At 44.3% G+C, this 22,451-nt stretch overlaps 1 protein-coding gene across 1 annotated transcript in view; it reads right to left on the bottom strand.

The window, feature by feature from the left end:
• Window positions 1–775: 775 nt before the first annotated feature.
• LOC146377401 (zinc finger protein 236) overlaps window positions 776–22,451 on the bottom strand; it is a 54,271-nt gene continuing 32,595 nt past the window's right edge. Inside the window, exons 21-32 of the mRNA XM_084945063.1 lie at window positions 22,122–22,225; window positions 20,743–21,186; window positions 19,404–19,549; window positions 18,782–19,013; window positions 18,502–18,687; window positions 14,090–14,248; window positions 11,394–11,551; window positions 11,128–11,256; window positions 10,816–11,004; window positions 8,775–8,904; window positions 6,341–6,514; window positions 776–2,164 (exon numbers count right to left, since the gene is read on the bottom strand). Coding sequence (XP_084801189.1) covers window positions 2,043–2,164; window positions 6,341–6,514; window positions 8,775–8,904; window positions 10,816–11,004; window positions 11,128–11,256; window positions 11,394–11,551; window positions 14,090–14,248; window positions 18,502–18,687; window positions 18,782–19,013; window positions 19,404–19,549; window positions 20,743–21,186; window positions 22,122–22,225 — 2,173 coding nt within the window. The 3' untranslated portion in view covers window positions 776–2,042. The remainder of the gene's footprint in view (window positions 2,165–6,340; window positions 6,515–8,774; window positions 8,905–10,815; window positions 11,005–11,127; window positions 11,257–11,393; window positions 11,552–14,089; window positions 14,249–18,501; window positions 18,688–18,781; window positions 19,014–19,403; window positions 19,550–20,742; window positions 21,187–22,121; window positions 22,226–22,451) is intronic.

The following is a 22,451-nucleotide window of genomic DNA, read 5'->3' as shown; positions in this document are numbered from 1 at the left end:
GATTTTAATTATAAGGTCTGTTTTTAAGACATGCATGAAAATCCTGACATCTATAACCTGAAGTTTCCTCCCTTGAGATGCTGAAAGTCTGGACTTCAACCGCACATTGATTGTTTGATTTAAAATCCCCACTGTGGTTTTGTACAGAGACAAAAAAAAAAAAGACATTTTAATTGTGTGAAAATTGTGCCAGGAGTTCCTACATCCAGATCACAAGCTCACCAGTGAATAGATTACATCATGTTTGGTCCAAAAAACTCAAGAAAAAACTGTTGTTGACTAGTTTTACATCAACGCTGGTGTTGGGTCAAATCCAGCAAACAGCTATTTTGTATTTTTATGTAGAAGCACTGCCTCTACCCAACAAATCAGAGCAAGGCCGGGCTTGTTGCTCAAGCCGACCATGGTTATGACTCCAGGTGTCTTCTGGAATTTTCTTGTTAAAAATGCTCCGTTTGAATTCACTCGCCAAAATCTAGTGTGCAGATCTTGAGTGAGTTATGAGCACATTCCCTGTCACATTTCGCACCTGCAGAGGCAGTTTATAAAAATAGCTTGACCCCCCCCCTTTTTTTTTTTTTGCTTGCACACTGACTCAGATAAGCAGCACAAAATCAGCAGGGGACCACCTTTTTATATTGCCTGAATGCTCCCCCTGTGCAAAAGCAACTGTCCTCATTTGACTCTTGGCAACAAAGCCGATAAGCCTCCATTATCCAAAATATCAAAACAGTTTATTCTATCTGTAATTCATAGTAATGAACAAACAACCAGCTTTGATTAGTAGAAAAATTACTTTAATCTTAACTTATTATGGACAATAGAAAAGAAGAAGAAACAGCTGTACATTGGCTTTGCTTCATAACAAATGCAACCTAATGCTCAAATTATATATATCCAATAATCTGTGTTGTGGTGGTTCATCAAAAAATATACCCCATCTAACTACACTATTTACAAAGTGAGACACAGTAAAGAAAAAGTGTTGCAGTCCTCAATCAAGAACCTGGAAAATGGCGCAGCTTTCACAGTGAGCCGCTGTTTTCAAACTAAAACATCAATTGAAAATAAACATTTCACTCGGAGATGAAATATGTACAGTATAAATATGACGAAGTAAACCAGTACAAAAGAAGTGCTTTCAGTCTTATGTACTGTAAGACGGTTGCTTTTAGGCCATGACAGCGGTAAGCTGCCTGCAGCTCCCTGTGAGCACACCACCGAAGAAGACACGACACTGGTCGCTGGGGAGTTTCTGCAGCACGCTCCAGTTTCCTCTATTTCCAGCAGGGCCGGCATTAGAGGGAGACCTCTGTCTCCAGAGTGGAGACTTATCTGGGATGCCTGTGTTCCCTGAACCAAACCTCTCCAGCGGTTATCATACTGATGACAATCAGACCGCAGCAGAACGGATAAAAGTCATTAGGCCAATCAGAGGGAGCCAGACTCCCCTTGCTTTGATGCTGAATTGAATAAACAGCCAGGGACCGCTACAAGGACAGAGGACTTGAAGGTACAGCATTAAGACCACCTGACTGATATGTGCAGGTCCTCCTTGTGTTTCTGAAACAGCTCTGACCCATTTTCAGATGGAGACAGGAGCTATGGGGGTGTTTGTCCACAGTCGGGTGGGCCCTGGAGTTCTCCCAGTTCAGATTGTAGCTGCACAATCCAAGTGGGATTTGGGGAATTTGAAGGGCTTTTTGATAAGTTTCTTGAGTAATTTCTGAGAGGTGGCGGGGCTCCACTGCCCTGCAGAGGTAGGCCGGAGAGTAGAGGTGCATTTGGTCGGCAACAAAGCTTAGCTGGGTGCCAGGTGTCAAAGAAACATCCACATGAATGCCGAGATCCGAGCAGAACGGTAACAAAAAGAAATGATGAACAATATTCACTTCAGCTGATGGTGGAGCCTCAAATCCGTTTCCAGCCACACAGCCCCTTTCAGAGGATTATTGTGTTTGGCAAAGCTTTGCTGTTTAGCCAGTAAGTGCTCATGAGACTCTGCAGTGCTTTCTGATACTTGGCAGTCATGCGGGCTGCGGTCAGGAGAAGACGTTCGGCCAGTCTCCTGTTGCTTCAGGAACCACTTCCAGGTCAAGTTCAGGGGTCACCTCGACCCGAGGCGCCGCTTCCTCTTGGCCCAGGGGCACATCTTGTATTTGACCTGGAAGCAGAAAGAGGGAAAAAATGAGTGGATTTGCACGATTCTTCCAGTGAAATTCTCTTTAGCATTGGCAAAAACACATTAACACACACGTTGGTAGAGCAGCACCATCAGCTCTGATGCCTGACTCAATTTACCAGTGGCTGTCATGCAAATGAGAATCAAAAGCAGCCTTTTCCTCTCTGCGCTGTTCCATCATTTGTTTTAATGTATCCTCATCCTCACTGTTAGCCTTCAGTCTGAAAAAACAGCACCCCCGAAATATGATCTGAGACTCGTGTCACAGTATAAAACAACAATAAGTCAACTTGGCGGACGTTTTTTCTACCGCTACAGACCTCACAGTCCTTTATTAATATTTTAGAATCATTTCATTATCTGAAACACTTCAAACAAATATTCATTAGGCTGAAAACTGTTTTTCAGAACAGAAAGGGCTGAATCTTACTCTTTGAAGCAGACACATGACTCAAATAGCAAAGAGACAAATATTCCATTTCATCTCTTGTGGTTTTACAAAGAATAAAGTAAAAGTTTTCTAAAGGGGTCATGAGAAAAATACTCAAAGTCCTTATGCCCATCATACACTTTGAGATGACTTTGAAAAGACAAGTCTGTCACCCTCTTACATCTTGCAACATGTCGATGGACAAAGACTTGATAACTTTGCAACGTGTGGGGATCTTGCAGGGTCATGAATGTAGACAATATGTTTCCAGCCAGACTTTTTTTTTATGTTATAAAATAGTCTTGAGCAATAGTTTGCCAGGCTTTCTGAAGGTCTTTCCAAGTTAGGCACTTAACACTTCCATCCATCCATCTTCTTCTGCTGCTTATCTGGGGCCGGGTCACAGGGGCAGCAGCCTAAGTAGAGAAACCCAGACCTCCCTTTACCCGGCCACCTGCTTTAGCTTGGGAACACTAAAGGGGTTCCCAGGCCAGCCGAGAGATATAATCTCTCCAGCGTGTCCTGGGTCTGCGCTGGGGCCTCCTCCCAGTTGGACACGCCTGGAACACCTCACCCAGGAGACGCCCAGGAGGCATCCTTGTCAGATGCCCCAACCACCTCAACTGGCTCCTTTCGATGTGAAGGAGCAGCAGCTCTAGTCTGAAACCCTCCCGGATGGCCACCACCTCATCCTATCTCTAAGGGAGAATACAGTCACCCCTCTGAGTTAGCCTATTTCTGCCGCATGTATCTGCAATCTCGTTCTTTCAGTCGCTACCCAAAGCTCATGACCATAGGTGAGGGTAGGGACATAGATCGACCAGAGGGGACCATGGCCTCAGATTTGGAGATACTAATTCTCTCCCAGCGCTTCACACTCAGCTGCAACTGTTCCAGTGCGAGTTGGAACTTAATACTGATCTATGAATTATTCAAGCTTAAAAAAGGCACCTAACCTTTTGAGCCATGGGGCGACCGTGGCTCCAGAGTTGGGAGTTCGCCTTGTAATCGGAAGGTTGCCGGTTCGGGCCCCGGCTTGGACAGTCTTGGTCGTTGTCCTTGGGAAAGACACTTCACCTACTGCCTACTGGTGTTGGCCAGAAGGGCCGATGGCACGATATGGTAGCCTCGCTTCTGTCAGTCTGCCCCAGGGCAGCTGTGGCTATAACTGTAGCTTGCCTCCACCAGTGTGTGAATGGGTGGATGACTGGGTGTGTAAAGCGCTTTGGGGGGACTAGTAAAAGCACTATATAAATACAGGCCATTTACAGGCCATTTAACTCTTGGGAAGAACCAGTGTTGTGCCTACACACAAAGAGCAGACGGTGTCGCTACTAGAATTTTATTAAATTACTGATTTTTGTCTTTTCATCGTGCAAACCTTCCTTTAGCTCAGTCCATAATCGGTGGCCTTAAACTTCCTAATGCCAGGTGTCTGTGTTAATAATTCTTCCTTATTAACACAGACTGCTCTCGTCTTGCCTTTCTCTTGTGCGTGTCATGTGGTGAATATAAGCACTCCAAACAGCACCATGACAACCTTTCTCTCTTTAAATAGATTAAGGAACTTAAGGACCATTTGATGTAAAGTGGTCATTAAACTGAGTCTATTAACGAGATTCCTGTGGGTCAGGTCTGAAATGAAAATCAAAGAAAATGAATCCATATTTTTAGACATTTTTCTGTGGTTATAAGATCTGGATACAGTGTGTTTAAGACTGAAGAAAACAAATATTTTCTAATGAGATGAACGTTTTGTCATTTTTAAATCTGTTTAATGGTTTAATTCATTCTCTCAGTGTTGTTCCTTTGTATTCATCATCCCTTTATTCAGGCTATAACTGGCCAATATTAGGCGACCATAACCTAAGAAATAATACAGTACTCACTACAAGGTCACTTTACCTTTCAACTATTAAAAAGGTCTTTAAAAGCACTGAAAATTGTAAAAGAACCCTGTAGTAAAGACGGCAGCCCTTTTGAATAAAAATCACTGTAATTTACTTATTTGTTACCATTTCTGGTGATTTCAGTGCCATAAAATCAAAGAGTTTTGCTGAATTGTGGCATTTGTCACCATTTAATGTCAGGGGGGTTGGGAAGCGCATCTGTAACCGGAAGGTCGCCGGTTCGTTCCCCGGGCTCTCTGTCCTGGTCGTTGTGTCCTTGGGCAAGACACTTCACCTACCTCCTACTGGTGTTGGCCAGAGGGGCCGATGGCGCGATATGGCAGCCTCGCTTCTGTCAGTCTGCCCCAGGGCAGCTGTGGCTGCAACCGTAGCTTGCCTCCACCAGTGTGTGAATGTGAGAGTGAATGAATAGTGGCATTGTAAAGCGCTTTGGGTGCCTTGAAAAGCGCTATATAAATGCAATCCATTACTATTATTATTATTAAACCCTGTATTTGACAAACTTAAGTTCACTAAAGACCTCTAAATTCCAGTGTACTGATACAGCTGGCTCATGATATGAGATGGGTAGACAAATAAAAGCTCCAAGATTTACTGGCCACCTGGAAAATAGTGGTTAGGACATTGGAGATGAATCACAGCTTGAAAAACCAAGAAGATGTGCTGAAGACATTATACTGCCTGAAAACTCACTTTACTCAAATGTTTGTACCTTGGTCACATGGTCCCACACAAGCGTCTAACCGTTCTTGTACAAAGATGTTGATGAAAAGCTTATAAAACCCTCATTGAGAAGCCAGTCCGCTAAGACGAAGAAAAGCAGGTGGCTGCGTTTTGAATCACACATTAATATTCTGCCCTGTCGCTGTGATTTGCACACGCTGTGTCTGTGCGTGGACACGGCTGCTTTGTGTCTTATCTGCACTGTAGCAACAATCAGTCATGCATTTCATGCTGCGTGACTTTGTTGTTTTCTGAAAATATGAGACATTAATCAACCTCAAAACATTCTTTTAATTTCGGCATGTCTTTAAGATTTGGATAACTATGAAAGTAAAAAAACAACTTTGAAAAAGACTCTTGGTTTTCTTTATTCAGCCAGAGGGTACAGAGCAGGAACCTTTTGTGGAGCTGGATTTCAAGTTAAATAAGCTGTTCTGTTAAACAGATCTGACAGCTCTGTTCTCGTCCTCAGACCCTCTTCAGTATGTACCGCTCAGGTTCCCAGAACAGCGAACAGTGTGTATGTGTATGTGTCCAAGGTTAAACAAAAGAGGGTCTTGGTCTAAACTTTGAAAGACAATAAAATAACATTCATGTCAATGATAGATATCAAAGTGGAGGCTTCTGGGAACAGCTGATGGACCACTCAGCAAAGCTCGCCTGCTGTGAAGCTTTACCAAGCCTGCAAGATGAAGGCGACTGCACGTGTGTGTGTGTTTGATGAGACTGAGTGTTGGCATTCTAACAACTCATTCTTAATGAGAAGGATCATGAAGTGAAGCCCCACAGATACTACAAGCGAGGATGAGAGATGGTGTGTGTTTTTTCTAATGGGGACAGCCTGTAGTGCTTTTCAATCATTTAAGCGCTCAGGGACACCTTTTAATGTTCACCATTCCCACCGTGTAGGAAATGTAACCTTGACACTAAGAGACACAAACCCAGAACCATCACAAAGTGAAAAAAGTGACTTTTTTGTGACGCGCTAAATTCCTCAATGACCTTGGAAACATTTTTTCTGACTGAAAGAGAATCTAACAGGAGAGAGATGCGGGGGTTTTTTTCTAATTAGTGCCGTGACACCCGGGCGCTTACCGTAGCCGTGCGATCTCTTCATGTGATGCTTCATGTTGCTTTTCTGGGTGAATCTGATGTTGCACACCTCACACTTGAATGGCTTCTTTCCAGTGTGTTTGACCATGTGGACCTGCAGAGCGCTCTTCTGGTTGAAGGCCTTGTCACACTGAGTGCACTTGAAAGGCCGCTCACCTGCAGTAACACCCAGGCCCACAGTTTAATCAGTATCAACAGATGCTAACCCAATATGTTCAAAAACTCACACATACTGTGTCCATTCTTAGTAAAGATACTCCTCTGATTCACAAACAGCTGAACAAAACGCTCCCATTGATGGATAATGATATAAGCATTTTATTCCTGTAAATAAGCAGCTGTGAAGTGAACTGCATTGTGCACAAACTGCTTTCACAAGCTATGTTATTAACAAAAGTGTACTACAATCTGAGTAGGAAACAAAAGCCACACAAATCCTGACATGTTTCCTCTTGTGAGTAATTTTCTAGGTGTCGAAACTAAACTGCCATAACCCGCTACGTCCTTGATGAGGGTGCTGAAAGGTCACTGTTACTGTAGGAGTGTGCATTTAGAGGTGGTGATTTTCTGGTTTCATTAAGGAGAGATGGTGAACCTAAAGCAAGTGTTTTTAATGCTGCAGTCTCCTACAGTTCAGTTACTGGGATCTAAAATGCAGACCCTTCAGTACGCCAGATGTAAGAAAACTCTTCACGTATTAATGCCGTGTCCTGCTGAGACAAACAAATCAGCATCCAGCTGAACCGAAGCAGCTGGATGCTATTGTGATAATGGCCATGTAAAGAAATCATATTCTTTTTCCCCTCAAGACACAATTTATTTACATCTTCTGACACACAGGCAAAGCAGCTATGCCTACATTGTTTATGCTTAAGCTACAACTCTTTGCACTAACTTGCTGTACAAAACTAACCAAAGAAACAGCTCCTTTTCCTAAGGAATTCAGGGCTACACAACCAGAGTCGCTTCTCCTCAAACATTTTTCATTTCAGGGCCTGTCACGTCTGTTAAGCTAGGCATGAGATAACAAGCAGTGACAAACGTCAGTCATAAACTGGGAGCAAAAGGGAAGTGGAACATTTCTGGGGGGGTTTCTGCTAAAAGATAAAGCATAATATACCCCGCAGCACAAAATTGTGAGATAACCCAGCAGAGAGAGATCCAATCAGAATTGCTCATTCAAATGAGTCCAGTGAAATGGCAACAAGCCAATAAAACTTTAGGTACAATGAAAGATAGGACAGAAATATGGTTTTTTTATGTGCTTATAAACTTTGCATAAGTTTATGAATTAGTGAGCCTGAAAGGGGAAGACTGTAGCTGCTTAATATGACACACACTGCTTGAAATCCCACTTTTTTTCAATAATCATATTATTAGTCTCAACAAAGGAGTTAATGTACGAGGGTAATCCCAAAAGTAAGGTCTCCTATTGTTTTAGAAATACAAACAACCGTGTATTTATGACGGGCGACGTGTGGACGCGCGGTGTCGTGGAGAATGCTTATGCCCTTGCTCAGTTTTTCCAGTGTTTCACAGTACCTGTCAGCATTTATTCAAGGTTCAAGGTTCTTTATTTGTCACATGCATAGTTATACAAGTATAACACACAGTGAAATGTAGCCTGACACGCTCCTCGACATGTGCAAAAATGGGGGTGGGGGTGGGGGGGTGGAGGAAGAACATTATATATATATAGTATATACATTAGGTGAATGTGCAGTAGTAGTCCTTGCCCGGATGATGCAGAACCTTCTACCAGATTGCAGAAGTTGGAACAGTTTGTTGCCAGGATGGGACGGGTCCTTCAGTATCTGCGCTGCTCTAGTCCGGCATCTCCTGGTGTAGGTGTCCTGAAGCGGGGGGAGAGCAATCCTGGCCCCACAGCATAAAGTCAACCAACATTACCCCCTTTCGGTCCCAAAACACAGTTGCGCACTGTGCGTAAGCATTCTCCACGACACCGCGCGTCCACACGTCGCCCGTCAAACTGTCGCTCTCCTGCAAAACTTTGGTTGGAACTCCATCACCCACCCTACAATCCGGACTTCGCACCCAGTGACTACAACATGTTGCCAAGGTTGAAAGAACATTTGTCCGGAAGGCGATTCTGCGGCAGTGGCAGCAAGCGGGTATGACATGGGTATTATAAAACTGCCACAGCGTTTTAAAAAAAAATGCATCGACCAAAATGGCGATTATGTCGAAAAATAAATAAGTCTTCAAGCTTTGAAATGATGTTAATATTAAAGAAAATACACGGTTGTTTGTATTTCTAAAAAAATAGGAGACCTTACTCTTTCCTCTTATCTACCACCCCTCCTCTGAACATGTCCAAACCATCTCAGCCTTTTACATCTACTGTCAGATTAGGGTTTGGGATTTTAAACTATAATGAACGACAGTGTTTTGTCACCTGTGTGCGTTCGATTGTGTCTCTCCAGCTGACTGCGCTTGGCGAAGGCTTTTACGCAGGAGGAACAACTGAAGACTCTGGGCTTCTGGGAGCTGGGTGACGGGCCCGGCTGGTGCACTCGTTTATGTTCCTGCAGATAAAATGAGTTTACAGTTACAGTCTAACTCTGTCCTCAGCAGACAGGCGCTCACATCATCAGTGCGAAAAACCTGCACAAATATTTGTATTTCATCATTTGTATTTGTATTCCTCAAAGAAATTAGCAGCATCCTTTGACCTTGTCACAGAGAATTAGGGCTGCTTTGACAACACAAGGAGATTAATTACACCCAGTATTAATATGCTCATCTCAGTAAATGTTTATTAAGATCAGTGTTGATCAGGAGTACTGATCTCAATGACATAAATCTATGTAAGGTAGTTATCGTTTCTGAATTACTGAAGATATATTACCTCTCACATTTCTGTGCTCCACGTTCTATTTATATATTACTATCATCAGACAACATTTTAAGCTAGTTTTAGTACCGTGGTAGTGCTTTTTTGTATTATCAAGGAAATCTAACACTACTTATGCTAACACTTTGTACTCAGTTTTCCAAGTAACCAACACTGACCAGCTATTACATCCTAGCTGTACAAATGCTAAACTCTAATGAAGTAGAAGTCAATAGTGCAGCCCTCTGAATATTCATACATGTAGCAAATGAAATTCGAGGCTATCACGATACTGGGTTGCAAGTACACTACATTGCTGATATGAAAAATTATGTTTGGAGGAACATTTTGTTCACTGTGGCTCTAACAGTTAAGCAGTGACACTTTTATTCTGTGACTATCCAGCATCATAGCAACAAAAGTAAAAGAGCTGACAAAAAACACACTATGGTGTATACTGAATAACTGATAGGGTGATTTTGTTACATCTGGCGTGAGCTAGGCTAGTCAGTCTCCCATTTCTACACTGTAAGCTATCCTGGCTGTAGATTTATCTCTGATATACACACAAAAGACACCTCCTTAACTTTTGGCAAAAAAGGCAGTGAGTTATTATATATTAATTGAGGTAAATATTCTATTGCAGCTTAAAAAGCTCCAGTGATTTATGACAGTGGACTACTGTACAATTGTACCACATTATTAATATATCTGTATTCCTGATATTTCCGGAGGAATTTGCTTTGAAGCAAAAACGGATTGGGTATTCTGTAAGTGTGCAGTTAATTTTTTCAGTATATTATGAAGCTAAAGTTTTTGGATGTCTGGCTGTAATTAAAAAAGCCAAATCATTATCTGGGGTCCAACAGGAAAAATGAAAAATAACTGCAGGACTAATTCATTTTAAAAAACCCGTCAACATCCAACTTCTGGCTGTAGACTAATAAAGAGTCTCAGGGATGTGGAAAGAGCTCGGCCGCTCTCTGTGTGACAGCAATTAATCTCCACTGCACTACATTCATGGGAGACAGTTACTGTTCAACGCACTGGGGCACATTTACAGAAAAAAAAGGGCTTTCACTTTGTGGCCTTTGAGAAGAAACATGAAAAATAGCAGGAAGAGGGCTTGAGTACAGAGCTGTGTCTTCCTTCTCCCTGGCATTTGTGTGCTTGACTGTGAAGAGGGTCACTGGCAAAGAGAAGCACGCACGCTCCTTCACAGTCTGATTGCTTTGTTGTGTAGTTAAAAGTGACAGGGACTGCAACTTGAAGTTTTACCCGTACACAGGCTGTGCTGTATTGAGCTTTTTGATGCATTAAAATGTGAAGCTACTTTTCTTGCAGTCTTCAAATCTATAACTTTCACACCTAAGGTAGAGGCACTGACTAATAAAAATAAAATAAAAAAACAAACCGTGCCATGCAAGTTGACATACTGCTTTAATAAAACCTAAAGAGGGTCACTTATCATTTCTATGTCTTTATATATAAAGCAGGTTTTTTTTTTTCCTGTATTCCAATAGCTGGATGATTTAGATAAATGCTCTCAGCAGCTTAGATTTAAAACAATTTTTCAACAGGCTGTGTCTGTATAAGTTCTTACTTTCAGGTGTGTAGCTCGCTTGAAGGCCTTTCTACAGAGGCTGCAGACATGACAGCGGTCCTTGCCGTGAGCCTGTCTGCAGTGACGTCGCAGTGTATTGGCATTCTGGCACACTTGATTACAGTAGAAACACTGATTTCGGTTATCAGTATCCACCTGGAGCTCTTTCCCACCCTTATCAGTGGAAATCTGAAGCACGCACAAAGACAAAGAGCTTACAATGCATAATGGTGATGGTATAAACATCAGCTGACAGGCACTCTTTGAGCTCTTCCCCTGGATTGGTGAAGCAAACAAAACAAATATACTTACAGTATATCCATTGTCTGTTGCTCCATTTGCGGACTGGGACTGGTGGCTAACCAGTATGACCTGCTGGCCTGTGGTCCCTGGCTGTCCTGTTAGGCCAGAATCATTCAGTACTGCAGGGAAAGTCTGACCCTAAAAAACAAAATCAAGCGCTTCATGACATAAGTCATGTCTGACACATTTTGATTGTCATGTTAAATTAGTAATAATGCAAAATAGCAGCTACTACAGTCTGTAAATTGTGCTGGACATTTGGGGTTTTTTTATACCTGTGTATTGAGGTTTAAGGTGACGCCATCCAGCATGCCCTGAGCATCTGCAAGGGTTAGTGTGACGCTGCCATCACTGGCCACAGCTCCTGGTGACATCACTAGGCTCTGGGAGGCAGCAGTGTGAGACAGGGTGGTGCTTGGTGGCAGACTGGTGACTGACAGGAGAGAGTGGTTAAAAGGTTAATACCCAGCTGGTTTATGCCACCAGCAACTGTACGCGAAATGCAGACATACAAAGAAACTGTGTTTAAATGAACATTATCCTCTTAGACACAACAGACCTGGATGCCATAAAAAGTCTCATTTTTCACTTCTCCACAAAACCTTTTTCAATATTAGTGTCTCCATTGGTGTAGTGGTTAACAAATGTTCTTGGCAAATGAAGGGTCACCGGTTCAATTACAGACAAAAATCCCCTTTGGGGTTACGTCAGGGAGGGAATCCGGTGTAAAACTCTGGCTGTCTGTGACAACGGAAAGCTGCAGTTTTAGCCCACTTACATTCACTAACCTCGCCTCTCATACTGCCCTATCAGAGCAGTTTTCATTTCCTGTTGTGTCTATGAAATCATATCTCTGGCTGGCCAGAATGAAGGATAATTTCACTCCACGTTTTAAAGAACAGTCTTTTGACAAGTATCCTCTCACATAAATCTGGGACACCTTCTGAGACAGATGAGGGTTTGGGCTGGCAACCACAGCTCTTTTGGTGCTTTGCTCTCTGACTGAAACTAACACTGGCAGATTCATTAGGTTTGGGAGGATATTACATTAGAGACGCACAAAACTAGACAATATTTGGTTTGAATAAAAATACAGTTTCTCAGTCAAATCACAGGTTGGACCGTGTCTGCAGACAGAGTGACAGGAAGGTTTTAGCCAAAGCAACAAAATCAAAGATGCTCTGTGTGTCTCAGAGAAGCTGTGGGAATATTATTATTATTTTTATTTCCACTTGAGTTAAGTGGAAGGTAATGAAGAGATAGATGAGACTGAAAATTTGATTAGGCTTCTAGGTGACAAGCTCTCTCACAGACTGGACTTCATAACTATAAAGTAGTTATTCAAGCTTCCAGAAGCTGTATTAAAGTATGCTGATAAACTGCTAATTCAGTTTGATAATATGTTTAAATTGTACAGCTTGTCCTATTTTACATGGAAGTGAACAGGGGTGAGTCTAAAGGGGGGCATGGGGTGTACTGGACCATATTTATTTCAAGGCTTTCATTTTTACATTTTATTTTATTTTTCTACATTTTTCAGATCAAAGCCAGTAAAACCCCACTGACCTCAGCGTTGTTAGGTTTTAAAGGCACAAACTCACTCATTCAGTTGTACACTTGAACTTGCAAAGCACAAAAACTCACAGATACAAACACCACAAAAATCTTCACTTTCAGAACTCTTTTTACCTCCTACTAATGTCAGAAATCTTTCCAAAATAACAAAATTAAGATAAATGTTTATGCCTTTGTTTATATTGCATATATATCTTTTTTATTTGACTTGAGAGTATTTATATATTTTTGCATTTAATATAATATTTTCTTTAAAATTATATATAAACAGGGTCACGGGGTTAAGCTGTTTTTCTTTTTTTTTGACAGATGCTGTATGCACTGTAAAACACTGGAATTTCTAACATGGAAACCAATGAGCAGCTCATTTTGAAAGACCTGTAATTTTTTTTCTCTTTTGAATATTTACTAATGCTTATTAAGAAGACATAAGTATTTATTATCAAATTAGTCAATCAGTCAATGTAACAATCGATAGCTGCAACCCTAAAATCAGACATAAGTGGGTAGCTAAAGAAAGAGGTGTTAACCATCTGTCAAAATTAGCTGCTAGCATTCGAATTGAGGGGTTCCAAAACACTTGAATCCAGCAGCATTGACAGTCGCTACAATTGACGAGCCTGCTTTAGCTTTTTGTCTGGAGAAAAAAACAAAAAAAACAAAAAAAAACCCACAACCCTGAGTTGTAATTTTTCTGGCACGCTCCCTGTTAGAGAGCAGAAAAGTTCAAACTTCATTTCTGTCATAGCAATTTTTTAATATCTCTTGAGTGATCTGGACATGGCAGGCGATTAAGGTTTCTCAGTATTGAAAATCTATCTGGCAGCTTTCCTCGTGCACTTTGATCTCTCCACAGTTGGGGGACCTCTCACAGTTTGTGCTGGTGAAGTAGATCCCTCTACTTCTAATAAAGTTTAGTTTCTCTAAAACCCAAAAGTCTTGTCATATTACAAAAAAAGTCAAAGGAAATCTGTTGGGATCCTGAACAAAATGTGAATGAAAACAAAATGTTGGCAGTTGCAAGTCATAAGAGGATGAACGAAAGAGTGCGTGCAGCAGCACAGAAGGGATGTTTCAGGGCTGAGAGAGTGTAAACAGCGTGGAGGAAAAACATAACAGCCTTTATAGGAGTCTGATAAACAGACATATCTTTTTCAGCTCATGGAGAGCAACTGCAAGTCTGCAAGTCATGCCAGCTACTGTATTTTAGCTTTTGAAAAAATGGCTTTTGTGAAAGAAGGTGCAAGTCAAATTCAGGATCTTCTCTGGTCATGCATGTCTTTCATGACCAGGGCAATATTACATGCAGATGCATATTTGAAGTAAGCTGTAAAAATTGTTTGGAAAGAATGCAACTCTCTTATCACACGCGGTTAGAAGACGGGTATAGTCTTACCAGCATTTCCAGTATTGGCGGGGCTTTGAGGTAACAGGTGGTCATTGGTGATGGTCAGAGTTGCACTGGTGGTTTGGCCGTTTAGCGGTGACGCTAGCCTGATGCTGCCGTTCATCTCAGCGGCACTGGGATTGTTTGGCTGGGGGAGCAGATCCTGACCTGCAATTGTGTTGTAGAACATGAGCTTTAATTATTTTCATGAGATTATTTGCTTCTATTATAAAGATGCTAAGTGTTTTCTGAAATGTAGTTCATATTTTGAAGGGTGGTCAAACGCAAACAAAGTAACAAAGTAAGATTCAAACAAAGTCCATCCATCCATCTTCATCCGCTTTATCCGAGGCCGGGTCGCGGGGGCAGCAGCCTAAGCAAAGAGGCCCAGACCTCCCTCTCCCCAGCCACCTCCTCCAGCTTATCCGGGGGAACACCAAGGCGTTCCCAGGCCAGCCGAGAGATATAATCTCTCCAGCGTGTCCTGGGTCTGCCCCGGGGCCTCCTCCCGGTGGGACATGCCTGGAACACCTCACCCAGGAGGCGCCCAGGGGGCATCCTTGTCAGATGCCCGAACCACCTCAGCTGGCTCCTTTCGATGTGGAGCAGCAGCGGCTCTACTCTGAGCCCCTCCCGGATGGCCGAACTTCTCACCCTATCTCTAAGGGAGAGGCCAGCCACCCTTCGGAGGAAGCTCATTTCTGCCGCTTGTATCCGCGATCTCGTTCTTTCGGTCACTACCCACAGCTCGTGGCCATAGGTGAGGGTAGGGACATAGATCGACCGGTAAATTGAGAGCTTCGCTTTTACACTCAGCTCCCTCTTCACCACGACGGACCGGTGCAGCATCTGCATTACTGCAGCTGCAGCCCCAATCCGTCTGTCGATCTCCGACTCCCTTCTCCCATCACTCGCGAACAAGACCCCGAGATACTTGAACTCCTCCACTTGGGGCAGGAACTCATCCCCGACCCGGAGTGGGCACTCCACCCTTTTCCGGCTGAGAACCATGGCCTCAGATTTGGAGGTGCTGATCCTCATTCCCGCTGCTTCACACTCGGCTGCGAGCTGTTCCAGTGCGAGCTGGAGGCCCTCACCCGATGAAGCCAACAGAACCACATCATCCGCAAAAATCAGAGATGAGATTCTGAGGCCACCAAAGCGAAAGCCCTCCGCCACTTGGCTGCGCCTAGAAATCCTGTCCATAAAAATTCTGAACAGAACCGGAGACAAAGGGCAGCCCTGGCGGAGCCCATCACCCACCGGGAACGAGTCCGACTTATTGCCGGCAATGCGAACCAAGCTCTTGCAACGGTTGTATAGGGATCGAATGGCCCGTAGCAATGGGCCAGACACCCCATACTCCCGCAACACCTCCCACAGGACACCCCGAGGGACATGGTTGAATGCCTTCTCCAAGTCCACAAAACACATGTAGACTGGTTGGGCAAACTCCCATGCACCCTCAAGTATCCTCGAGAGGATAAAGAGCTGGTCCAGTGTTCCGCGACCAGGACGAAAACCGCATTGTTCCTCCTGTATCCGAGGTTCGACTAGCGGACGAACTCTCCTTTCCAGCACCCTGGCATAGACTTTCCCAGGGAGGCTGAGGAGTGTGATCCCCCTGTAGTTGGAACACACCCTCCGATCCCCCTTCTTAAAGATGGGGACCACCACCCCGGTCTGCCAGTCCACGGGTACTGCCCCTGATCTCCACGCAACATTGCAGAGGCGTGTCAACCAGGACAGCCCTACATCGTCCAGAGCCTTCAGGAACTCGGGGCGGACCTCATCAACACCAGGGGCTCTGCCACCAAGGAGTTGTTTAACTGCCTCAGTGACCTCGCCCCCGGAAATTGGCGGGTCATTCCCCTCATCCCCAGACTCTGCTTCCTCCTCGGAAGACGTGTCAGTGGGATTAAGGAGGTCCTCGAAGTATTCCTTCCACCGCCTGACAATTTTCTCAGTCGACGTCAGCAGCGCTCCGCCAGCACTATACACAGTGCAGGTAGAGCACCGCTTTCCCCTCCTGAGACACCTGACGGTTTGCCAGAATCTCTTCGAGGCAGTCCGAAAGTCTTTTTCCATAGCCTCTCCGAACTCCTCCCACACCCGAGTTTTTGCTTCAGCCACTGCCCGAGCCGCATTCTGCTTGGCCTGACGATACCTGTCGGCTGCCTCCGGAGTCCCACAGGCCAACCAAGCCCGATAGGACTCATTCTTCAGCCTGGTGGCTCCCTTCACCTCTGGTGTCCACCATTTGGTTCGGGGATTACCACCACGGCAGGCACCAACCACCTTGCGGCCGCAGCTCAATGCAGCAGCTTCGGCAATGGAGACACTGAACATGGTCCATTCGGACTCAATGTCCCCAGTCTCCCTCGGAATGCTGTTGAAGCTCTGCCGGAGGTGTGCGTTGAAGATCTCGCGGACTGGGGCCTCTGCTAGACGTTCCCAGCACACCCTCACTACGCGTTTAGGTGCACCAGGTCTGTCCAGCGTCGTCCCCCGCCACCTGATCCAACTCACCACCAGGTGGTGATCAGTTGACAGCTCAGCCCCTCTCTTTACCCAAGTGTCCAGAACATATGGTCGCAGGTCTGGTGATACGATTACAAAATCGATCATCGACCTACGGCCTAGAGCGTCCTGGTGCCACGTGCACTTATGGACACTCTTATGTTCGAACAAGGTGTTCGTTATGGCCAAACCGTGATTAGCACAGAAGTCCAATAACAAAGCACCGCTCGGGTTCAGATCAGGGAAGCCTTTCCTCCCAATCACGCCCCTCCAGGTCTCGCTGTTGTTACCCACGTGAGCATTGAAGTCTCCCAGCAGGACAACAGAGTCTCCAGGTGGAGCACCCCCCCGGGACTCTAAGAAGGCTGGGTACTCCGAACTGCCACTCGGCGCATATGTGCAGATGACAGCCAGGACCCGTTCCCCGACCCTAAGGCACAGGGAACAAACCCTCTCATCCACCGGGAAAAACCCCAACGTACCGGCAGCAAGCCGAGGGGATATTAGAATACCCACCCCAGCCCGCCGCCTCTCACCAGGGGCAACTCCAGACTGAGACAGAGTCCAGCCCCTCTCCAGGAGACTGGTTCCAGAGCCCAAGCCATGCGTAGAGGTGAGCCCGACTATATCTAGCCGGTACCTCTCAACCTCACGCACTAACTCAGGCTCCTTCCCCACCAGAGAGGTGACATTCCATGTCCCTATTGCCAGTCTTGGCAGCCGGGGGTCAGTCCGCCAGGGCCTCCGCTCCTGGCTGCCACCCGGCACACAATGCACCCGACCCCTATGGCGCCTCCTGCGGGTGGTGGGCCTGCGGGAGGATGGGCCCATGTCTCCTCTTCGGGCTGTGCCCGGCCGGGCCCCATGGACTAAGGCCCGGCCACCAGACGCTCGCCCTCGGGCACCCTCCCCGGGCCTAGCTCCAGGGCGGGGCCCCGGTAACCCTATCCCGGGCAGGGTAAACTGTTCCCTCGATGTTCTTTTCATAAGGGTCTTCTGAATCGCTCTTTGTCTGGTCCCTCACCCAGGACCAATTTGCCATGGGAGACCCTACCAGGGGGAAAAAGCCCCCAGACAACATAGCCCCTGGGATCCCTGGGACACACAAACCCCTCCACCACGATAAGGTAGCGATTCAAGGAGGAGTTACTCAACAAAATTCCTTCAGGGTTAATTGAATTAGGTTTTACACATGATTAATATGCCATGCAATGCCACATACGGTGTAGTTTAATAAGTGCTTAACTTTTATTAACCAAACATATTGTCACACTAAAATAAGAAGAATATGACTGATAACATTTTTCTCTCTTAAGACGATGAATTTCCAGCCCAACAATTTCTGCTGCCTGGGCAGGAAAAAATCTTATTTTTGATGGAACTGCATACAATGCTGTTTTTATGACTGCACTTATTCATAAATAAAAAACTTAAAATGAGAATAGCTTCTTAAAGCTTTAATCTGAAAGACTGCAATCACGATACAATAAGTCAGAGGGCTGAAATGAAAGAGAGATTGAGCTGAGCTGAGTAGACTTAGCAGGCTTAGTGATACAGCTACATCCCTCCTTCACATTGTTGATGCAATGAACTTTAAATCCCCAGATGATACAGCCAAATGGGTGATGCTGATGGTGTATACAAAAGCTGAAAAATGGCCTCTAATAGAGTGTCTTTAGATCTGGGTTTGTGAAGTGGCTCTGAGTTATTATTGGCTTCATTTTTTCCTCTTTGCCTGCTAGTGTGTTTGCCTGAGTGAGAAAATCAATACTGATAGTTGAGAGCTTTTTTTTTTATTATTATTTTCCCATCTTTGTTATCAATAGCCCCTTTCTGCCTTTACTAAAAAAACATGTTCAGCAGAGCTGTGTATTTTTGGTATTTGATATTTTTGTTTCTACCTGATATGGTGAGGGTGATCTCCTGAGGATTTCCTCCTGCTGTGCCAGAACCAGCAGCTGAAGCCTGGACTTGGGCGAGAGCTTGTGTCAGGCTGGAGTTGTTGATGGTCAGGGTGATCTCCTGACCGCTGTTGCCACCTGCCACTAGCGCAGAGCTGCCCATGACATTGCTTAGGTCCTGAGAACCTGCACAACCCACAGCAACACAACACAGATGGTGACCTCCTAGTACAATGTGGCCACTCTGTATGTTTTTTTCACTTAGAGCTGTCATACATACTGGCAGCATCCTGCTCAGATAGTCCAGCCATTGTGACCTGCGCAGGTGTGATAGTGGAGGGCTGCAAGGCCAGGCTGGTCAGTGGGTGGATGACAACGTTGGCAGACACTGAGGTGTCAGTCGTAGACATGAGCTGGCTCCCTGAGTGGGAGACCAGACCTGTATCGACACTCAGGGGCTGCGAGAGGAGGCCGCCTTGCTGTAGAGTCTGCTGCAGGAGGGCGGGATCGATCTGAAAGGAGAGAGTATTACTTAACTTGAAAATGAAGGAGAGCATGTGTGGGGGAATCAGCAACAATGTTAGGATTTACTTTTCTTTTACATTATGGAATAAAGTAATGATAAGATTTCCTTTCAATGCTTTTAAACATGTATGTATGACTTTGTTGACTGACACTGTTCTCATTCCTAGCATGTATCACTATAGGATGTGCCTCCCTGTCGATTACTCAGAAGCATGACTGCCACCCTGCCACCACTCACCCTTCAATAGCTTACACTATTTCAATAACCATTACTCAAACACGTTTTCTTCGGAGCACATCTCAACCTACATTAGGCTGGCTAGACATGGATAGTAATATGGATAATAACACAGAGTTCGGCAGGGGTGATGTGTAACCTGTAGTGTGATGTTGTTGATGTTGCTGGTGTCGATGCCGGAGATCTGGACGTTGGGACACACCAGGTTGGCGGGCGTCAGCTGCAAGTGGATGCCGTCCAGCGTGGTAAGGCCATCTGGGAGCGACACGGTCAAGTCTCCTGCAGCTGAGGCACACACACAGACACAAACATATGTAAATGTTTGACAGGAGAGTAGCTATGTAATAATACAGGATTAGGACCACGCGAATAAGACTATAATTAACGGTTAATGGATAACAGTTCTTAGCAGGAAAATGTGAGTTAAAAGTTTTCTATGTTGAAACACAACTTTAAAACAAGAGATAATGATACCCCTGATTTCAGATAACTTAATTTTACATTAGATGTCAAAGATCATGACCTCCAACACATTGTATGCAGAGTTTCTGAGCTACCATAGCTACCCTAATGGTTTCTTCTGGAGTGGAAAAATCTATATGAGAGCAGAATATCTAATGAAACTTGCCTGCTAAAGACTGACAGACAACAAAGAAAAATCTGGATCCAGTTATTCCCCAGATGATGAAAGAGAGAGGGTGAGGAGGTTTGCTTTCAGTGACATGAAACATGGGGGGGGGGGGGAAGCACTGTCCTGCTCCAGGTGAAGGGTGGGAAAAGTAAATTTATATGTTGCCAGACTTCAACCTAATCGTCTCAAACATTTTAGCGAATGTTTGACTGCAGTGCTGCATTTAGAAATCAGAGCTCCTCCAAAAACCCAATTAATAATCACAATGTCGTCCCTGCATCATTTGTTGTTTCCCTTTTCTTTTATTCGATCACTGTGAATGTTTGGAGATGCTTTGATAGACTTTTCTCATCACATAAAGACCGATTTCCTTCAAAAACAACCATGCACTGCGCTGGGGCTTCAATGAAGGCGTGTTTTTGTCTGCTTGACATCGGGTGCCGCGGTGCAACCCTTTTTTGCCCTTGATGTTGCCAACTGAATATGAAGCAATGAGACGCCACTACAAATGATGATCCTCTGGGCATTCCTGTCACAAACGCTGACAACAACCAACTGTTGGCGCATTAATCATACACCTATCATTTCTACCAAGCAATGTGTAACTCTTTGTGGCATTCACAAGAAATGTGTTGCCAGTGGGTTGTCAATAATACTGCACAGTGATATCTTGGATATTAAAATTTGGGCACCAGTCTTCACTCATTTCATGCTCTTATGGTGCTTTACTGAAAACATTAGGACCTGTCAGCGAAAATCAAAGGTGTGTTATAAACAAAACACCATTGTTCTTGCTGCAATTCTCTCTTTTACAGCATTAAAGTAATGGCTCATTAATTATCCCTACCTGACATGGAGGCGGGCAGTAGGGCCTGTCCTACTAGTCCTGACTGCAGTAGATTCTGGTCAAACTGCCCTGTGAGAACCTGGTTAGCTGGGAGGTAAATGCTGGGGTCAGCGCTGGGTGTTTGCAGCAGCCCCACAGACTGAAGAGCCTCTGATCCAGTTGGCTGCTGCCCCTGACTTGGAGCCACACCCTGCCCAGTCACTGGGTCTTGACCCTGTCTGGCCTGACTGGAGGACGAGGAAGAGCGCTTGGATTTGCGGCCGTCGGCGTTTGGACGGAAGTGACACTGGATGTGTGTTTTGCGGTGACCCGAAGTTCTGAAGCGGAGTTCGCAGAAGGGACACTTGAAGGGCTTGGAGCCAGTGTGGAGGCGCATGTGCACCTTCAGGCTCCCCTTTGTAGAGAAGGAGGTGTTGCACATATGACAGCTGAAAAGCTTCTGACCTGAATAAGAAACAAAGAGGATGTTATGTGCGGCAAACTGAAAATGAATCGTTGCTCTTTAAAAACCGCAGGGTGCACCAATTGGCCTTTGCGATCATCTGTTTTCTTTGTGTGTTATCAGTGTCATCAAAGAGCAGGCTTATTTTTGACCAGCATGTGAATTTTGAATCTTGAATCTAGTCTTGGTTCTTTGATCTGAGAAAGAGAAAAATGTCAAACCTTTAATGTCAGCCAATAACTTTTACTACTTTTAATAAACATTTTTTTTTCTTTTTCTCTTATCTCTTGCTTTAGGCGTGCACTTTTCAGTGATCTCGTTGTCCTGTAAAATTCACAATGCATTTTAAGATGCTATTAATCACATCTAAATGGCTACAAATGTCAAGGTCTCAGTAGATAAGCTGCATAAGCCGATCTGCTGAGACTGTATTCCAGCAGTTGGTCTCTCTAATCATTAGATTAGGGCCCTTTTTGGTCCATGCTCTTATTTTAAATTACTAAAGCACTGCATCATCTTGTTACGATGTACAGCCATTTTTATAAAACCTAATGTTATGTATGAATGTATTCTTGACTGTGTGTTTGAAAAAAAGTGTTATACAAATATATGACTACTGTTAACAATGGAGTACAGTTGGGTTATACATGCAGATGAATAACAAACGAAATTCCTGTGAAAATAGCCCAGCCTTGTGGAAAACTCATTTATTTTCTTTTTACAGTTAGAAAAACTACATACAACAGTCAGCATCTTGTTAGCACAGCTTAGCACTTTAGTACTGGACACTGGCAATAAAAGGCTAACTTAGCTAGGTCTACTAAAACGAACGGAATTAACAGAGCTCAATCTTACTGTGTCAGCTTCTTTAAGGTAAGGTTGGTGTTTGTGGTGACACAAACAAGTCAGCAACATATTCTACTGATTAACCACTAACCTGTATGTGTTTTAACGTGGCAGTCCAGGGTCGACTTCACTGTAAAACTCTTCCCACATTCGTCACACTTGTAAGGCCTCTCTCCTGTGTGGATCCTGATGTGTCTGGACATTGAAAAGGATTGATATAGTTATACTTGCAAGAGCACAAGGACACATGAGAATATCAAAGTGATGATTACATTTCTTTTAAACAAACTAAATGCATTATAAAGTAAAGACACACCCTAATATGAATAGATATATACAAATGGTTATCATCCATGGACATACAGTTTATCTTTCTGGTGAGTTGTTTAGCTGAGAAACTGAAAAAGATCATGAAAAAAAT

This window comes from Perissodus microlepis, chromosome 11 (genome assembly GCF_051167445.1).
Source record: "Perissodus microlepis isolate ML-2025 ecotype Zambia chromosome 11, ASM5116744v1, whole genome shotgun sequence".
NCBI lineage: Eukaryota > Metazoa > Chordata > Actinopteri > Cichliformes > Cichlidae > Perissodus > Perissodus microlepis.
The sequence above is the reverse complement of the archived record's forward strand: the minus strand, read 5'-3'. Positions and strand labels throughout refer to the sequence as shown.